We start from the raw sequence: 18,156 nt of genomic DNA on the forward strand, positions 1-18,156 counted from the left end.
TTACTACGAATGTTTACATGAAAATTGGATTTAAGTGTCCTCGCTGACATGTCAGCTTGAGGGTGGACACGAACTCACCTTGCGTAAAATCAACACGCAGAGGGCAACACGTGTACGAAGCCAAAAGGTGAGAAGAAGGATATGCGTCTAGGATGATAATGCTCGTGATCCGATTGAATGATGGCGAGGAGAGTGCTAATATATGTGAGTGTTAGATTCACCCCTCCCCGTGCAAAGTTAAGACTGCTTGCTCTACTTTATTTTTTTTGGCCTAATCAAGCCAGACATATAATTTACACTAAAATCTTATACTTCCATATTAATTATTTTATTACATTACCCTCTTATAATTTCATAGTTCATATTTTATTACCCTTTTAATAAGTGTATCTTTCCAATACGTAGTTAGCATGTTATATTTCTTACTATTGATGGAGGCTAAAAATTGTATGCCTCATATTTTGCTGTTCCATTAGGATTTAATTAGCTTATATATTTTCAGAGACATATATGTTGAGTATAGCCTAACAAATATATTAGTAGATAGCGGTTTCCAGTGTAACATTATGCCAGCAAATTTATAGAAACTTCTAATACTCTAGTTTGACTCTCTAGCTTTTTTTGAGTGGTCAGGTTTATATCACAATTCATTGTGTTCTATAAAAATCCAAAAAAAAAAGCATAAATTCTATGTGCTAGATGTGAGATACAAGCACCTAAACTTACCACCAAAAATTATAAAAAATATTACGTATGATTTGATATGTTAGGTTCATGAAAATACGATTAGTTATCATCCGGTGTACGTAAATTCTCATGTGTGCAAAATCAGGAAAATTTGTACAATGAGTTTAAATTAGGTCCCACCGATATTTGAAACTCAGGTCACAAGATTGAGAGTCTTGTGTCCTACTCCTAACCACTAGACCATGGGATCTTTGATCAGCAAAACGTTTTTGGTCCGATATAAAACAGAAACAGTCTGATATCATTTGTTTTTTATAAGACATTGAGACAGGTTCAGCAAGACATTGAGGAAACTGGATGAAACATGACAACAAGGATTTTGGAGCATCAAACATACATCTGCGATAGAGCGATTCTGGATATCGAAGATCCAACCAGGCAACCACATGCCTCGCATCCCAATTTCCACAGGAAGATACAACATGGGTTTTGGCAAGCCGCACGTAGCTAGTGAGAAAGGAACAGGAACTGCCACATCGCGTCGTCGCCTCGTCTGTTCCCTTGAACCAGACCAACCGAGCTCCAGTTTCCGACGCCGCACTGCCGCCGACGGCGACGCCCGGTTAACTCGACAGCGAGCTCACGCCTCCTCCACTTGCGCGCGCGCGTGCGTTTCACTCTCAACCTCATCCCTTTCGCGTGAAAATTAGAAGGGAGATCTGGCGATGGGGCCGGCCGGAGATCTGAGCGCGACGGAGGAATCATCGTCGGGCGATCGCCGATCGGAGGAGAGATGCCCAAATCACCCGGAGAAATATTTCTCCCACATGTACGTACTATATGCTATGCTGTGCTGCCGCTTTAAATCTTGCGAAAGTCCAAACCTAGCCCGCCCAATCCAATTCACACACACAGATACAGTCTTCTCTTTCATTCCATACACGCACGCACGCCGTGTGTGCGATCGACGGAGACCGGGAATAAATCCTAGAATCTGCCTATTCTCATACATAGACATGATCCACGCCTCTTGGGAGTTGGGAGGACCATTGGGACAAGCACAGCACGAGCACGCTCGATTGGGGGAGATAGACTGATGGATGGATACTTGGACAGAGGAGGGCACCACCATTAAGGCCTGAAGAAATGGATGTGCGAGTGTGATAGATGGAGCGGCATCACATCACATCCACGCTCGTTCACTCGCTCTCACTCACCACTTGGAGCAAACAAAGGAGAGGTTTGTTCCTGAACGCAAACAAACCAATGAGAGGCGGCTCACCTCTTCTCGCATTGTCGTTACATAAAAAAGAGTTTGGGGATGACAAAATAGTGCCTCGTGCTCCACAATATCATCACGCAAAAATGGACGGTGAATCTATCAATCCAAGAGTGGCGGGACAAAATGTCTAGCAAGGGCAAACCAAACCGTAAGGCATTGGCCTCCCTCACCATACTTGTTAGTTGGATGGTATGAAAAAAGAGGAACACAACACAAGGGTCTTCTAAAAGAGCCAAGTTAAACTTTGGACAAAAGCAGAGGCTAAGCAATTGAGTTTTGTAATGCCGGGAGGGTAATCACTTAAGTACTTATTTTATTTGCTTTGTCAAACTATTTCTTCTTAATTAATGGAACGAGGCAAACCTTTTGCCTCCGGTTCAGATAAAAAAAAATCCCAACTTTCTTCTTCTTTGCAGATGCAATTTCCACAAGAGCGAGTGAGTCGGATACAGGGTCCCAGGCCTCACATGGGGGGTGGCTGGGCTGGTCCAGCTCCCCCCTCTCTGGATGCAAAATCGGTCCCTGAAAAGAGAGGGAATGATGATGCCTAGTCGCATACATTCCTCCAAAGATGGCTTCTGTCTGCCCATCCAGGATCCTCATGGGATTGCACCACAATGCCTTTTATACCAGTACTAGTATTGGCAATACCTGTTTTCAGAAATAGCAACTCATTCCCTGGCACTCAGGTGCTGCTGATTTGGAATGCAGGATCAATGATATCTGAACTGAACTTTGGAGCCATGCCAAGGAACAAAATGGTTGCATGTGGAACAAGGAACGCCATGGTTTACCAGTTTTGACAATGCCAGCAATAGCAAATAGCAACTCCCGAGGTACTACCGATTCGGAAATGAGGCTTTGAAGGTCAACAAAACCTGAACTGAATTTAGAATTTGAACGAGACGGGCATGCTCGATGGCACTACGCGACCAAGAGACCACAGGATTAGTTTTGACAATACCAGTAACAGCAAATAGTAAATCCTGGGTGCTACCGATATGGAATGCAAGTTCAAAGAAATCTGAACCAAAATTTGGAATCATGCCATTGTGCCAACAAACCAAAAAAATCTGCAATGGATATGCACAATACTGGCAGATGGGCGTTCTCGACAACGGTAAGTGGCAAAGAATTCCATAATCAGAGAGCCTACATTCACAGGATTAGAGTTCCACGGAACAGAGTTTTGGCACGTTCACCAAAACGGAGGGCTGTACTGTCTCTACTTCGAAGTTGATACCACATGGCATGATGATTATTAGAATGGTACATCATAACTTAGAAAGAGCTAGGCATGATCTATGTGCTTCCAGTTCCAGGTCTCATCAAAAAACTAGAAGAAAAAAAGGGGCTGCAGAAACATACGCCAAGCGGCTCGCGGAGGCGCTCTCTTCAGAACTCGACTTCAACTGAGCCAACGGACGCGATTCCAGCGCTCAGGCTACGCGACTCCTGCCTGCTCGCGTAGTCGTCGCAGCTGCTACTACTTAGCCTCTTCCCGGGGGCCGAGCTCAGGAGCTCCAAGCCCTGCTTGCCCATCTGCTGGACCTCCTGCGGGGAGAGGATCTTTATGCAGGATACGCTGTTCACGAATTCCCTGCAAGTTGGAACAAATATAAGGCTCCAGACGGAACATTAACACACAACATCAGCAGTATGGGTTCACAACTTACTGCCAAGGGTCATCACCGACAAGAAGGACATCATCCTCCCGGTCGACGAATACAAGCTGCCAGCCTGATCTCAAGGGGTCTTCCAACTGGCCCTCAAGGCCAAATAGACGCCCTAACTCCCTACGTAGTTCATGGTAGTTACTAAACCTAGTGATATCAAGCGACCTTCCGTAGGTTCCAGATTTGTAAACCTGTTGTTATTCACATACCAAATTGGAATAATAAGTTAGTAAAAAGATCACAGCAATTTTCAGAGCATGGATTGCAGGTTCCTACATCTAGAGCTAAGTCAATGGTCCAAAAGTTCAGTAACATTAGTATCTATTTCTACCAATTTTATTGTTTAAAGACATGTGTAACACAAAGCAATGAGCAAACTAAGCTAGCAGCAGAAAATATATGTAAGAAACCCCGGGGGAAATAAACAAGATGGTTACAGATAAAATGAAAGTTTGTCATAGCACCTTCACGAAAGTCGCAGGTGGCTGATTCCCTTGATCAGCATTCTGTGAACATGTTACGTATCCCGACTCATCTAAACATCCTGGACTGTTTAGTGTTTGATCCAAGGAGAAATCATGTTGAGAAGGGCTCAGAAAATTGGAAGTGGAGTAGGGAATTGCAGTTGAATCATTCTCGTCGTGTAGACCTCCTTGCATTAGGAGAGAGTTCGAGTCTATATTAACGCCGAACAGAAGATGATTATGAGGGTCAGAGTTCCCATCTTGATCCACCAAGCACCCTCTTCCAGGAAGAGGTGCCAATGCAGAGCTTTGAGGTAGACTAGGCGGTGCTGACTCAAGCTGGTCTACATGCGGTGTACCCTGAGGGCGAGAAGGGAGCAGAGACTCCATGGCAACTCTCTTTGACGACCAAGGGTCAAGGACAGGTACCGCAGTAGGTCTTGGCATACTTAGGTGTGGAGCTGCTACTGATGAGAATGGCCCCGATGTATTATGCATGGCGGATGCACCGGATGGGGACAGTGAACTTATGTTTGTGTCTGAAAAGTTCTGAGGCTGCGAAAACGGTAAGACTGCCTGCAGTGTCGTTGGTGAAGACTGGGGAGCTGAGGAGAGTTGAGAAAATGCTGACTGGTAGTTTGCCATGTTCTTTTGTTGTTGCATGTCTTGATGTTGAGGGACTTGCATACCCTGTGATTGCTGCTGCTGCTGCTGCTGCTGCTGCTGCTGCTGTTCTTGCTGTTGTTGAAGCTGTGGCTTCTGCTCATTAAAAGACTGACACCGTTGGAGCTGCTGTTGAAGGAACTCAGACTGAGCCTGGCCTTGGATTGTTGTTCCATTGATGTTCTGAAGGTAAGGATGCTGCTGAAACTGAGGTTGCATTTGCTGCAAAATCTGACTTTGCAGAAGTGGTGTAGCTCTACCAACCATGTTTTGTGGCTGCTGGAACTGCAGCATCGTGGGCGACATCTTCGTTGGGTCCTGGAACGCAGCTGCGGCCATTGTTTGGTAAATATCAGGTTGTAGACCAAGTAATGATGTATCCACCCTTGGCTGCATCCAGGGACTTATACCAGCACCACCAAAATTCAGCGACTGGAAACCAGGGTTTGCGCTATCTCGAAGCCACATGAGAGAGGAAGTCAAGTCATCTTCCTTACCACCTACAGAAAGAGATGATTTATAGTATTCCATATTAAAAGCATACTACACAATTATAAGCCCTACAAATGCTAGCTAAAGATCAAATGTCCCTCATACCATGCAGAGAAGGCAAGCCTGTTGGCCATGGACGCTTCAGTCTGAGTGGAAAAGGAGTAGGATACATTGGGAAAGTTGTGAGGGGCTCAATCTCCCAAAGTGACACCCTTGGCTGCCTCTCTCCAGCAGTCGATTCATCCCAGCCAACCTGCATTTCATTTACATACTTTTCTGTCATGCTAAACTACGAAGTTGGTACCAATAAAGAGCAAACAATCTCTATAAGAATCTTCATCTTGTCTAACCGAATGGTATATGGGTAAACAACAGGCGATGTTCATGTACAGACTTGACTGGAGGCTACAAAACATAAAAGTGCCCTGGAAATATACCTTTACAGAACGCCAATGTGAGTTCGGCCAACGAACAGCATCAAGATCACTAATTCCAGTAATTGTTCCCATGTATCTGGAAAAAAAAAAGAATATTTGGTATGGTTAGAGTTTCATAGTTTTTTAGAGCAGACTGTTAGTAGAGTAGTTAATGCGTACTGACGCGACTAGGTTAGGTAAATGGTGAGAAATACATCAAAACTCAATTTAGAATACCTCCTAACACTTGATTCTTCCGTCTCAAACAGCATCCTGAAACGCATCCCCACAGATATACGGGTATGATACACAGCTTTTACATACTTAGAAAGTGGTATAACAAACTCGCAAGGGCTCGCTCTGCACGAAAAAAAAGATGTTACAACATTCCCAAGGAAAAATGCCAAACAAACACATGCATACTAAAAATTCTACCTTGGGTTGTAGAAGATTGTAAACCGGCTATTTGTTGAAGCAGCATGAGCAGCTGCAGCAAGAAGACCAATGTGCATGCTATCACTAGATAGGACAGAAGATGGCATAACCGTTTGTGGCCGAGTTGCCCGCCGAATTCCCAGAAGAAGCTGGTTGTTATCATTCCTGCAAATGAAAGGAGATACACAAGTTCAACCATCCACGTGCTGGAAAGGAGATATTATGTAAAGGAGTGCTGAGTGGTCATCTTGAGTGTGGTGTGGACATACCAGATAAATAGGACAGAGTCCCCAGCGACAAGTCTCTTTGCACTTACAAAGACACTCCAGCCTGTAGTGAGAAGATGCCGCTTTGGCTGACCTGCAGAATTTGTGTTTATGAGCAAGTTTCTTCCTTATCTCAGCATGGATAATAAATTTTCGCCCAAAAAATGAGTTAACGTATGGTATCATGCTTGACATTGTTCCCAACGCAATAAAAAAAATGAGAGACTGAGGAACTAGTAGGTTATGATCAAAACATGGAGAACAACTAAGAACTACTCACCGCGGAAGATGTGACGGAATTTCCACTCATTGCCATGAAGATCTTTTGCAAACAGCTCCTGGCATGGAGGTTGTTGAGTGAAATCCTACATAAGTTATGGGCAAGTTAGAAGACTTGATGATTCAGTTGACTCTGTGCATCAAGTCAATTCAAAAATTGAGCTGAAAGTGTAGAGAAACAGCACAGACCAGCGGAGGAAACACTTTCTCAGCTGCTCGCCGGGGAACAGAGAATCCACCATGCGTACTGGTGTCACTTGCAGTTAATGTTTTGCAAAAGTAATTTGTTGGCTGTTTGTTTGCAGTACCTAATTCAGCAGGTAGATACGGATCCTTGAGCTCTTGCTGAAAACAGAAGCAAGCTAAAGTTACTCTCTTGGACAACAAGTGAAATTTTCACATGGCACAGAGTAAAGATAATTACCGGGTTAAGTGGTTGTAATGTCATCTGCGCATAGACCTCATCCGTTTCCGCGTCAGCCTGAAGGTAAGAACACCAATTGTGAAACACGAAGATAGCAATGAGATTACTTAGCTGTTGAAAGATGTGCTCCAAATCTCCATACTTACATGCATCGTCACATTATGCAGTTGGCATATAAGCTGTGGAGGCAGATTAGGATAGTTGGGGATCTGAGACTCTATTTCTTTATTTGTCGAGGCAGCTACCTGAGACAGAAATTCACCAAGTAAATCTACATAAACAAAAAAAATTGATCTCTGACATAGTCAAACCAGATTTCTGTTTGGCAACAAAAATGCCACATGATTCAGGATCATGCAGAGCTCCTTGCATTGGAGTGGAATTACACTAACCTGCTCACTGTGACCCTGCGGGAAATACACTACCCGGCTGCCGACCCCAGGCAAAGAAACAAGCGGGCCAGCACAAGCATGCCACAGTTCTGAATTCAGGCACTTGTGCTCCTCGGCAGCTGTAATGGCAAAATAATTTTGTTGAAGAGTTGTCAGTGTTGATTTTTTTAATTAATATTGATAGCTCAAAGGACTGCAACAACTATGAATTCATGTGGTCGTCTCAAGATTTGTTCAAGAAATGGGTTGTAATGAAATGAATTTCTAAGTGCCTAAGGTTATTGATTTTCATCTTCCTAGAAACTTAGCAATTATTCAGATGCAAATACACATCTTTCGTAAAGAGTAATTTTCACAAATTAACGCATACAGCAATAAATTGGATGGGGAAAAGCCGAGATGGCAGAACTGAAATCCCCTTCCGACCTTTTTCTACAGAACTGTAATTTCATGGCCATAAAAGAAGAACCCCCAAACCGAACACACAAGAAGCATTCTCATATGGATTGCAACATCCCCTATCAAATCCAGAAATTAACTTCTAGGCGGCCTAAGGTAATTATTTTTCATCTTGCCGAAAAAATTAGCAATTATTCAGATGTAAATAAACATCTTTCAGTAAAGAGAAATTTTAACAAATTAACCCATACAGCAATAAATTGGATGGGAAGTAGGCGAGATCGCAGAAGTGAAATTCCCTTCCGTTTTTTTACAGAAGTGTAATTTGGTGGCCACACAAGAAGAACCCCCAAACCAAACACACAAGAAGCATTTCGATGTGGATTGCAGCATCCCTTAGCAATCAAATCCAGATTTTACTCCACACTCAAATTAATGCATTGGGTTATTGCCTGATCACAGACGCCCCCTGATCAGACGACTGTAATTAATCCCGCATGAAGAACAAACGGCAAACCAAGAAGTACTAGTCCTAGAAACTCCAAATCACACTGCAGGTAAATGAACAGCGAGGGGCATTAGTGAGCGACCCCCACGGATGAGATGGACAAAATAGAGTACCTTCCGGCGACGCCGCCGCCTGAGCCGCTGGAAGCCCGCCGCCGCCAGCCGGCGACGAGAGCCTCATTTTTCTACTCCCTTCCTTGTGAAAAGGCTAGTCAGGGACCGATCTGAGGTTGCAATAAAAGAGGGCGCGTGCACGGAGGCGCGGAAGGATGGAAGGAAGGAGAAGACGAAGGAAAGATTCCTCCTTTTCAGGCCAAATCACAGCGCCTTCCCAAAACCCATCGCTTTCTTCGCTTCACCTCGCCGCCAGAGGCCTTTTGCCGTGCGCAGTTACGCTTCCTGGAAATCACCGCGAGTGTTGCCAATCAGAACTTCCACCTCCAAGGGCAGCGATAACCAGCGAGGAGCCTCGATCTCTGGGCGCCGGAATGCGCCGCCGGAGCCAGGAAATGGTGCCCCGAGTGGCGGTGCCGGTCGATCCGAGCAGCAGCGCCGTCAGATCCCGTGTGCGGCGGTTAGCCCCGCGCCCCCGCCGCCGCTCCCCGGCAGATCCGCCCGCCGCCGCCGCCGGAGAGGGGGGAGAGGAGCATGCCTGCCTGCTTGCTTGCTTGCTTGCCACCCGGTTGCTGCCCCCCCTTTGCTTGATTCTGCTCGCAGCTTTCGAGCTCAGGAGCTGCAGCTACAACTGCTCCTTGCTTGCTTCGGTCCGGCTTGCTTTCTTGGGCTTGGCTTTGCTTGCTTGCTTCTTCCTCCTCTAGTCCCCTTGCTCTTGCTGCTGCTGCTGCTTGCTTGCTTATGTGTGCCCCCTTGCTGCTGCTGCTCAACTTGTTCTTGGGGTTTTAACCCCACGAGTGGCGCTCCTCTCTCCACCTCCCTCGCTCTCTCTTGTAAAATCTTTGTATACACTCTGCTCTGCTTTGTTTTACTAGTGATTGGGAGTATACTTGTACAGTTGTACAAGAGCAGTGCAGTGGCATTTTATAGTGTCAAGCGTAGGTCCGTGCTCTTGCTCCCCGGAAGATGTCTACCATGTGCGGCGAACGTTGCACGTACGATGTGCCCAGTCTATGTGATGTGGAAGTTTTCGATTTTTGTATAGCTTTAGTGACACGTATAAATTAATAATTTGCAACTCTGCATTAGTTAAATAAAAATTCTCATTTTCCAATCCACTAGGATGCACATCATGAATCCTAAGACTATACGAAATTTATGAACCATAGTTGTAGGAACATGTAGCTAATATTGACCACAATTGAACCCACAAACAACCAATACCAAATGAGAGAGAATAAACCTCTTCAACACACCTTATGGTCTTCAGAGCTTTCTAATTGTTTCTGCCTAAGATAGGCAATAAACACTGGAAACCTCTATTGAGATATTTGGTAGATCGGACATTGTAGCTTGCCGTTGGAATAGTTAAAAATGTTTACAGTATACAAAAGCACATAGATGCAAATAAAGTAAACACACCATAAATACATCTAAGTGGCATAAATCAATCCATTGAATCGTGTGACTTTGTATTATTCATTTACCCTGAGATTTCAGAGCATTTGTACAATATAGTTTTATTTTGAGCCACAATGGCTCTTCAAAAAAAAGACAGACCTATTACAATATATATATATATATAATTAAAAAAAATCATAATATTAGCAACTTTTTTTATGATTAGTTAGTTTAAGTGTAGTAGAAAAATATAATTGCAACAAATGTAATGAAATACTTTAGTTAAAAGTCCAGAGAACAAAGAAAAAGATGTGTGGAGGTCGACATATCGAACTCACCTACCATGGCGAGTGACAAGAATTTAGAAAAAGATAGTCATCTGATGTTTCTCCTGAAGCAAAAGGTGACGACTTATGCTATTTAGGTGTCTTACTCAATAAGGTGTACTCTTTCTGTAATTTAAATGGGTAATATTATATACGTTTAGTCACCACCCTTGTTGTAAAAACTCACACCGCGCTAATGTCATAAACAACAACGAAGATAATCATGTATATTCTAATTAGCTTATTAGCATACTTAGATTATGGCTAGAGACATAAACTTTATAATATTACATGTACTAATATTCGGTACACAATGTTGTGTGAATTTTTTTTCCAAAGTAGACATGTTGCACGTACAATATAAATCCTGAAAAAAGCATAATAAAAAACTGCAATAGTAGCGGTAGAAACCTTTGAAGGTAAAAAGGTTCCCATAATTTTGAAAGTATGTACGAAATATAAGACTAATCAATTTATAACCGGTAAAGAATCAACATTCTCGATAATCCACTTAGATTAAGAATTTTCAATCGACTAAAATATGTGGTCTAATGCAAAAAAAAATGATTTTATCTCTAGCTCCTCATTAAGATATCTGACCCGAGTTGCTAGCTAGGCTATTTATGTGAATAAATATTGCAAACATTCTCTTCTACGATTGGAGATGGCCTTAACAAAATTTTCGGTGTCAAAGTGCCTCTCCCAACTATTAGTTATATATTGTAGAACTCATAGAAATCACAGGATCTTCCAAAACGGTAGACATAGTGGTTCTAACCCAATCTTCGTTGTTTCAAGTGCCCACAAATTTCTTCTTGACTAACGAAACAGATAGATGTTATGCATCATGCTTCGAAAAAACAGGTTTTTGTTTTGCATGTTACAGTAGGTTTGTTGATGTCGATATTTGAATCTCTATTTTTCAATTTGCATATAAGGTTAGGTCTCTATTTACGAGTTCTCTCTAATTCGATAATCGATATTCCTTGTATTTATAACCTGACTCAGAACTTAAGAGTGCTTGCGGTTTATACTGTTATCTTGGAGTGAACAATTACTCAAGCATACGTTCTGTCAGTTCTGAGATATGATACACTTCTAGTAGCTACGAGAATCAGGAGCGAACTGCTCCGAAACAAAAATAAGGTGACGCCACTGTCATCCGAGATCGCGCTGCGTTTTGACCTGATCTCTCGTCATGCTCATTTAAGCTACTCCTTACTTGTATTAATTTATTTGTGATACTAGTACCACTCTAGTTGATTTATTTTCTTGACTGTCTTAATTTGGTTGGAGTGGTTGCATGTGGTAGCAGTCAAACTAGCTACACTCACGATCTTGTCTGGACATAGTTGCCGTTGATAGAAACAGCCTCCTGCAAATGGGCAAATGCACACATCCGAGGAAAATCCATAGCGAGTAAACTCAGTGGAGATAATGAAGATTAAGAGTCTCTTCTAGACGGATTAGCTGATGGCGATAGTTCGCTTGCATATGTTCCGTACCACAATTGCTGATGACTCTTTCTTTAAAGAGAAGGTTTTAGCTCAGCTTTAAATTAATAAAGTCAAAATAACAAGTACAAAGAGTTTAGCTTACATGCAACACACACACAACAAGAAAAAATTTACAAGAAACACAGCCTGAAGAACGAGGCCCTCATCCATCCCTACGATCAGAGCCTTGGAGAAGACTCGCCGAGAGTACGCCATCAGAGAATGCTCTAGCCTTCGTCAATCCCTGGCTCGTTGTTGGCGTAGAGACATCCGCTTCCACCTCCGAAGAAGGACCCTACCTTCTCGCTCAGGATCGAAGGACGCCGCACCGTCACGACGCAGAGTAGCTCCTCAAAGAGCACCAAAGTCACATAGGACAGCTTGCCCAAGGCAAGAACAGGCACAGACGCCCCATCAAGCGAGACCGCGGACCGTCATCGATCGCTGCACTAAACACTCATGAAGATACAACCTTTAGAGTGAGATCACTGAAAGAAGATACGGTAGGGGGAATGGCAACACCGCCACCATGAAAGCCATGGCCTCAAGCCTCTGCCTGACGCTAGCTAGCAAGGCCCATCCGCAGAAGAGGGGATCGCTATCTCCTCTTGCCCATGATCGAGGGCACCGCACCACCAGCGGATACGGGCCACACTTGGTCGTAGATCACAACAGGTCAAAGACGTCGACCGAATACGGCCCCTCGTCTCCTCAAAAGAAATTCTGCCACCAACAGCCCCTCGCACCGCATTGTTCCACCACCACCACCCCGTCCCAAATAGATGCCTCCAAGGAGGAAAAATGATGCTAGCACACACCGACCCAATCCAAGGGATTTGGCTTTTCACTCGGGAGGGAGGGAGCGGGAGGGGAGGAAGATATACCTCAACGTCGCCTCCAAGAAGGGGATTAACGCACCGCGCCGACATCGTGACCCCCCCCCCCCCGCCTGTCAAGGGTTTCCCCCGGTCAGAGCCCTATCCCCACCACCACTAGGGCTCAAGCACAAGCGAGCCCGCCGAGATCGAGCATCATTGGGGCAGGAACACCACAGAGGGGACGGCCATCTTCAGAGTTGAGGTAGAGGTCGGGGGCTACCTCCACAACATGCACGACCAGCAGCCTTCGCCCCCATGCCACCCACGCGGCCGAGGGGGACAGACGACGGCACCCGGCGAGTGCCCCTGCCGTCGGCGCCGCCGCCCTCAGCACCCAAGGCTAATACCTCCATTGCGAGAGCTCTACCTGACGAGCGGGAGCAGCGAGGTCCCTGCCGCTGCGACACACGGCAGCCACGCGCGAGCTTTGCCGGTATGCTCCTCTCCGCGGCGGCGCGAGGGAAAAGGGGACGAACGAGGAAGGATGGCTAGTTAGGGTTTTTGTCGCCGCCCATGTCGCCCCAGAGTGGAGCAACACGCACTACATGAACCAGTCAAGGTGCCGACGACCGCCATGCCATCGGCACAACTAGAATTTACGTCGGCACTGGGTTGTGTCGACATCGGCATAGAACTAATGGCCGTTTGGCAATTCTGGATCGAATTTTTTCAAAAACATTTTTTATTTTTTTTCAATTTTTTATATCTCTCACATTGTTCATTTTAACTCTAACTACACTTAATATTAGGTCACGATACACTCTTCACACTGCTCCAGCCCTATCACATTTAACTTCTATGTTCCTTTTGGACGAGATTCCATAAAAGAAATGACACATTGTTGATAATAGTACCATATCAATCCTATTAACCCCTATTCCTTGATGTCGCACCTATTATTTTTTGAATTCCAAGCAATTACTTATGTAAACTACAATGAATAAATAATATTAAATTTTGAATTCAAGTGAAAATAAAATGATTTATTTTTTTGTCCTTTTCTATTTAATATGGAATAATTAATATCTTTATTATATAAATTGGAATTCGACAAATAATATGTCTAAATCGATCAGAAAAATGAGAGGAATCCAAATATGACATCTTTATAATCTTTTGAACTAGCAATGATTTTCTGAAAAATCATGAGCATTAGATCATGTACATGTAGTTCAAATCTGACCGACTTCCTAGAAATTGGCAGAAATTTGTCTTTTTCACGACGGCTGGACGAAATTTTTTAAGATACCCCAGTTGGGAAATTGTGCATGTAAGGTGGTATAGTTTTTCTAAAAATGAGGTGGTACCATTGTGAAACTTTCATTTCATGGTTGAGTTGCAAAACACCCCATTTTTGGGATCGGAAAATGGAAAATAGCTTTTTGGTGCGACGAAAAAGAAATCTTTCTCCTGCAACATTATTCGCCATCTCAAGATGCACACATGTGCACAATATGGACGCATTATCACAAACTTTACCATGAATCTCGCTATAACATTGGTCGTTCGTCCTGAAAGTAATGAAACATCGAACATGATAGATCATTTCTGAGAAGGTTTGTTAAGATGTTTGCAATATTCCCAGTTTGATATTTTTCCTTTCAAGTATGTAACATAATATGACACCACGTGAAGGTTTTCCCTTGTTTTGATCGCTTTTGAATTTCGTATGCCCGTTTCAAACTATGGTCAAAACGGCGAACATGAAGATTCTTAGCTCGGGGAAGAGCCTCGCTAAACTTGTAGTGGATCTCTGATGAAATAGGATATTGTGAACCTAAAAATGATTTTTTGAATAGTAGATCATGTATATTTCGTACAAATCTGACCGACTTCATGCCGATTTGGCAGGAATTTGTATGTTTCACGAGGGGTGGCCAAAAATGTTTTAGATACCCCGGTTTGGAAATTATGTATGTAAGGTTGTCTAGTATTTTTTAAAATCGGGTGATACCATTCTGAAACTTTCATTTGGTGGTTGCATCACAAAACACCCCATTTGTGAGGCTCGAAAAATGGAAAATAGCTTTTTGGTGCGATAAAAATGAAAGCTTCCTCCTGTGACATTGTTCGCCATCTCAAGATGCACATGTGTGCATAATATGGGCACATTATCACAAACTATGCGACCGTTGTAGCCAAAACATTGATCGTTCGGCGTGAACGACATGAAATATCGCACATGATTGCTCATGTTTTAGAAGGTTTTTTGAGACATTTGCAATATTCCAAGTTTAATAATTTCCAATATATATCTTATTTTTCTGAAATTTTTGATATATTATTTGTATTTTTCTGAATTATAATGATTTAGTTATAATTTTTTTAAGATTGATGTGGTAAAATGAAAAATAGCTATGCCGATGGCAAAGGGCTGAAAGCTAAAGCCGTCGGCACAGAATTGACGCTGTTACCTCGTCGTCATGGCTGAAAGGCTGTTTTGATGTCCGAAACTGTGGCGGCGGTTGCCGTCGGCACAGGGCTTTCTGTGCCGACAACTTTACTATGTCGATGGCTTTTCTATGTCGACGGTTTGCCTGCTGGCCTGACTGAAATGGTCTCTATGCCGACGGCCCCGATATTTAGCCGTCGACGCAGAGGATGATCGTCGGCACCTTGTGCGTTTCCTGTTTACGGGCTGACCGCTCTCATGAACTTGTACTGTATAAACACCCGGCATCGTGAGTACGATGCATTGAGCACTCGATAAGTAGCTTGGGTAAAAAAAAGTATATTTAGTGTTATAGGTATGCTTACCTGCATTTATTTTGTTTAGGCTTTGATACGTAACAATTTCTCAGAGAACTGTTCGGCTCTAACATGAAGGTGAAAACTAAAAATGCGTGCTACGGACCACATGCCAAGCAGCTATATGTATTAGTGAAATGTTCATGAAATGCCACTATGTTAGTGAAATCAGGTCCACACGAAAAAATGATCCATAAAAGTAATTGAACCCTGGGTTTTGTATTTTGGTGACTCGTGAATATGCAACGTTATTTAGTAGGGACGACGTTTTAGCCGATAGCGAGATGCCTGACGTGATTTTGGTAATTTTAAAACCCGCCGGATCTGTTTCTCGGGTACGCTTATTGAGGTATTGCCGTACTTGTAGAGTGACGTACATGCGATTATATAGAAAGTGTATTTACGTATTTATAGGCTTGGATGTTTCGCAAGCAGAATACCAGTACATTAGTGAAATCAGGTCCACATAAAAATCGATCAATAGAAGCAATTTCCATCTACAAGTGCACCAGCCACCAGAGCAAGTTCCTTTCGACGAACTATTTGTTGACGCGCAAGGCGCATTGATCGCGCGCCCCGTCCGTCTCCATCGCACTCGCACATATATGTACATGGAGTCATCTGGATATACATGGGTGATGGATCATGTACCAAATATGGTTTGACATGGTGGTCTCTAGGATTTTTTTTAAAAAATGTGACGTCTCTATGGGTCTTAGCCCAGACGAAAGCGTTAAGTACTGTAATTACACGAGAGTAGACCTTATGCTTTGTTCTTAGCTTTTGCCTTGATCATGTTTGTTTGTAACACTCTAAAACTTTTTCTCTATCAATAAAAATGGCAAATATTTTTGACTCGTTAAAAAAAAGTGCCAAGGACCACACGAAATGCAGCTATATGTGTTAGTGAAATGTTCATGAAATCATATCTAAAAAAATGTTCGTGAAATCAGGTCCACATAAAAATCGATCGATCGATAAAAGTAATTTCCAGCTACAAGCTGGATCTATCCGTGCAGCAGCGCAAGTTCCTTTCGACGAACTGTTTGTTGACGCAGGGCGCATTGATCACACGCCCCGTCCGTCTCCATCGCACTCGCACATATATACGTACATGGATGATGGATCGTGTACCAAATACGTTGCTGCGGGGACAAGAATGTATATGCGGGTTTGTACGTACGAAACGTACGTGCCCGTCCTCTTCATTCCTTTTCCGACGACAAGAACGGCTGGCGGATCCGTCGGCCTCAGGCGAAAAGCTCGACAGCTTCCTGACCAGCGTCCGCATGACCTGAATTAGCAGCACGGATTAAATGGAAGGAATCTGCCGCGCGCGTGCGTGCGTGCTTGCTGGGTGGGCGGGCGACAGGAACATGAACCCACGGCCGCGGGATAAAATAAGCCAGCCGGGAAGGTGTTTGCATATATGATTAGCAGTAAAAACATTTGATTATGTTTACAGGTCGTCGAACATTGGTGGAGTGGAGATAGATTATATTGGACAACTATTCGGTTTCGACTTGGTCGTGGACCTGCTGCCTGCCAGTGATCTGGGGTGAGAGATGCCGCTAGAATAGTGTGGAGGGAGGAGCACATGTGATGCGAGTTGATCGTCTGGTGGAGCTCTCCGGAATGAACGATTCTCAGGTCACGTCGATGCTGCTGCCCTGTGGGCTGTGTGGCGTGCGGCAGGGAATCTGTGAGGTCGAGATTCCGCGGCGAGTCCACGGCGGCCGGACGCTGGCCGCTGGCGCTCCTGCCGACAGACAGACAGACACGCACGGGCGCGGCTCACGTCGCGTCGCCGCGGGTACGTGCGCCAGTTGCCTGGTTGCGTGCGCCATGCGGGTGCGGCCGGCCAGACGCGCACGCATCGCACATGGCCGAGCGCTGGATCGCCGCCGCAGGTAGTGGTGTCTGCTTCAACAACCGCGGCGATCGACCTGCGGCGAGGGGGAGAAAAAGTGCGCGGCGCGTGCCGGCGTGGCGAGGACGTAGCGGCGCGTGCGCGTGGTGTGCCGGCAAATGTAAAGCAAATCGATCGGCAGTCACGCGTTTCACACCTCCTCCTCCGCCGCGTTGACGCCGACGACGGCCGGCGGAGGGGTTCTACACCCGTGATACGCGATACTGCCGATTTCTGCCACTACATGTAACATACCCACGATTCGACACTACTACATTCGGCAGCCATCTGTTGCGAAGTCAGCGTGTGTGTACTCGCGTCATGGCTAGTGCATGTCCTTAAACTACTGCACACGCTAGATGTTTGTGGTGTGCTCGTCCTTCTCATTAGGGCATCTCCCCGTGACCGTTTGCGGGAGGCCCAAAAATAGGTCTACACTCAAGCCCAACGGCGCGACGCATAGTGACCGGTCTATCTGTCTAGACGTAAATGTGACTCAAATATGGCATCTGCGCGGTCGCGCCACGTGGCGTTGTATTCTAACCTGGTCCCGCATGTTATCGACAGCGAAATCGACAACATTGATTTGCTTCCACCTCCACTTCTTTGCAGCACTAGGGCAACGCCGCCACCCTGCCCCCTCCCCCCGCCACATCGCCGTAGTACCGGACGTCTGTTTGGGCCTCGCCTCGCTAGAGTACAGGCCCGGTGCCAGGGTAGAATCTCCAGCCCTTGATCGCATCTCTCGTGTTCCTGTTGTCTGCACATATGCTAGGAGCGCCGACCAGCCTCGCTGCCTAGGACATGTTCGTTCAATTGCGCGGTAGGGCCCTGACTTGGGCGCCATTTTAGGCCATTTTCGTACCAAATAGAGTTGACATTGATCTGTTGTTGGTGCCCAC

General features: G+C 44.8%; 1 protein-coding gene across 1 annotated transcript; it reads right to left on the reverse strand.

The window, feature by feature from the left end:
- Nucleotides 1-3,104: 3,104 nt before the first annotated feature.
- LOC124700744 (auxin response factor 17) lies at nt 3,105-8,806 on the reverse strand. The gene is made up of 14 exons (XM_047232824.1): nt 8,497-8,806; nt 7,477-7,595; nt 7,231-7,329; nt 7,085-7,141; nt 6,850-7,005; nt 6,662-6,746; nt 6,385-6,475; nt 6,116-6,280; nt 5,918-6,040; nt 5,702-5,777; nt 5,370-5,517; nt 4,110-5,272; nt 3,646-3,836; nt 3,105-3,569 (listed from the first exon to the last, which is right to left on the reverse strand). Exons 1-14 carry the CDS (start codon nt 8,561-8,563, stop codon nt 3,365-3,367), a joined length of 2,745 nt encoding a protein of 914 aa, XP_047088780.1. The 5' UTR covers nt 8,564-8,806; the 3' UTR covers nt 3,105-3,364.
- Between the last annotated feature and the right edge of the window lie 9,350 nt (nt 8,807-18,156).

The sequence above is a fragment of the Lolium rigidum genome, chromosome 1 (genome assembly GCF_022539505.1).
Source record: "Lolium rigidum isolate FL_2022 chromosome 1, APGP_CSIRO_Lrig_0.1, whole genome shotgun sequence".
Classification (NCBI taxonomy): Eukaryota; Viridiplantae; Streptophyta; class Magnoliopsida; order Poales; family Poaceae; genus Lolium; species Lolium rigidum.

Excerpts from the sequence above, each read along its gene's own strand:
- LOC124700744 (XM_047232824.1), bottom strand. The coding sequence starts at position 8,563 with ATGAGGCTCTCGTCGCCGGCTGGCGGCGGCGGGCTTCCAGCGGCTCAG. Across the intron at positions 7,596-8,496 it reads GGCGGCGGCGTCGCCGGAAG|CTGCCGAGGAGCACAAGTGC; the intron begins GTACTCTATTTT and ends TTGCCATTACAG. Across the intron at positions 7,142-7,230 it reads TGCATAATGTGACGATGCAT|GCTGACGCGGAAACGGATGA; the intron begins GTAAGTATGGAG and ends TCTTACCTTCAG.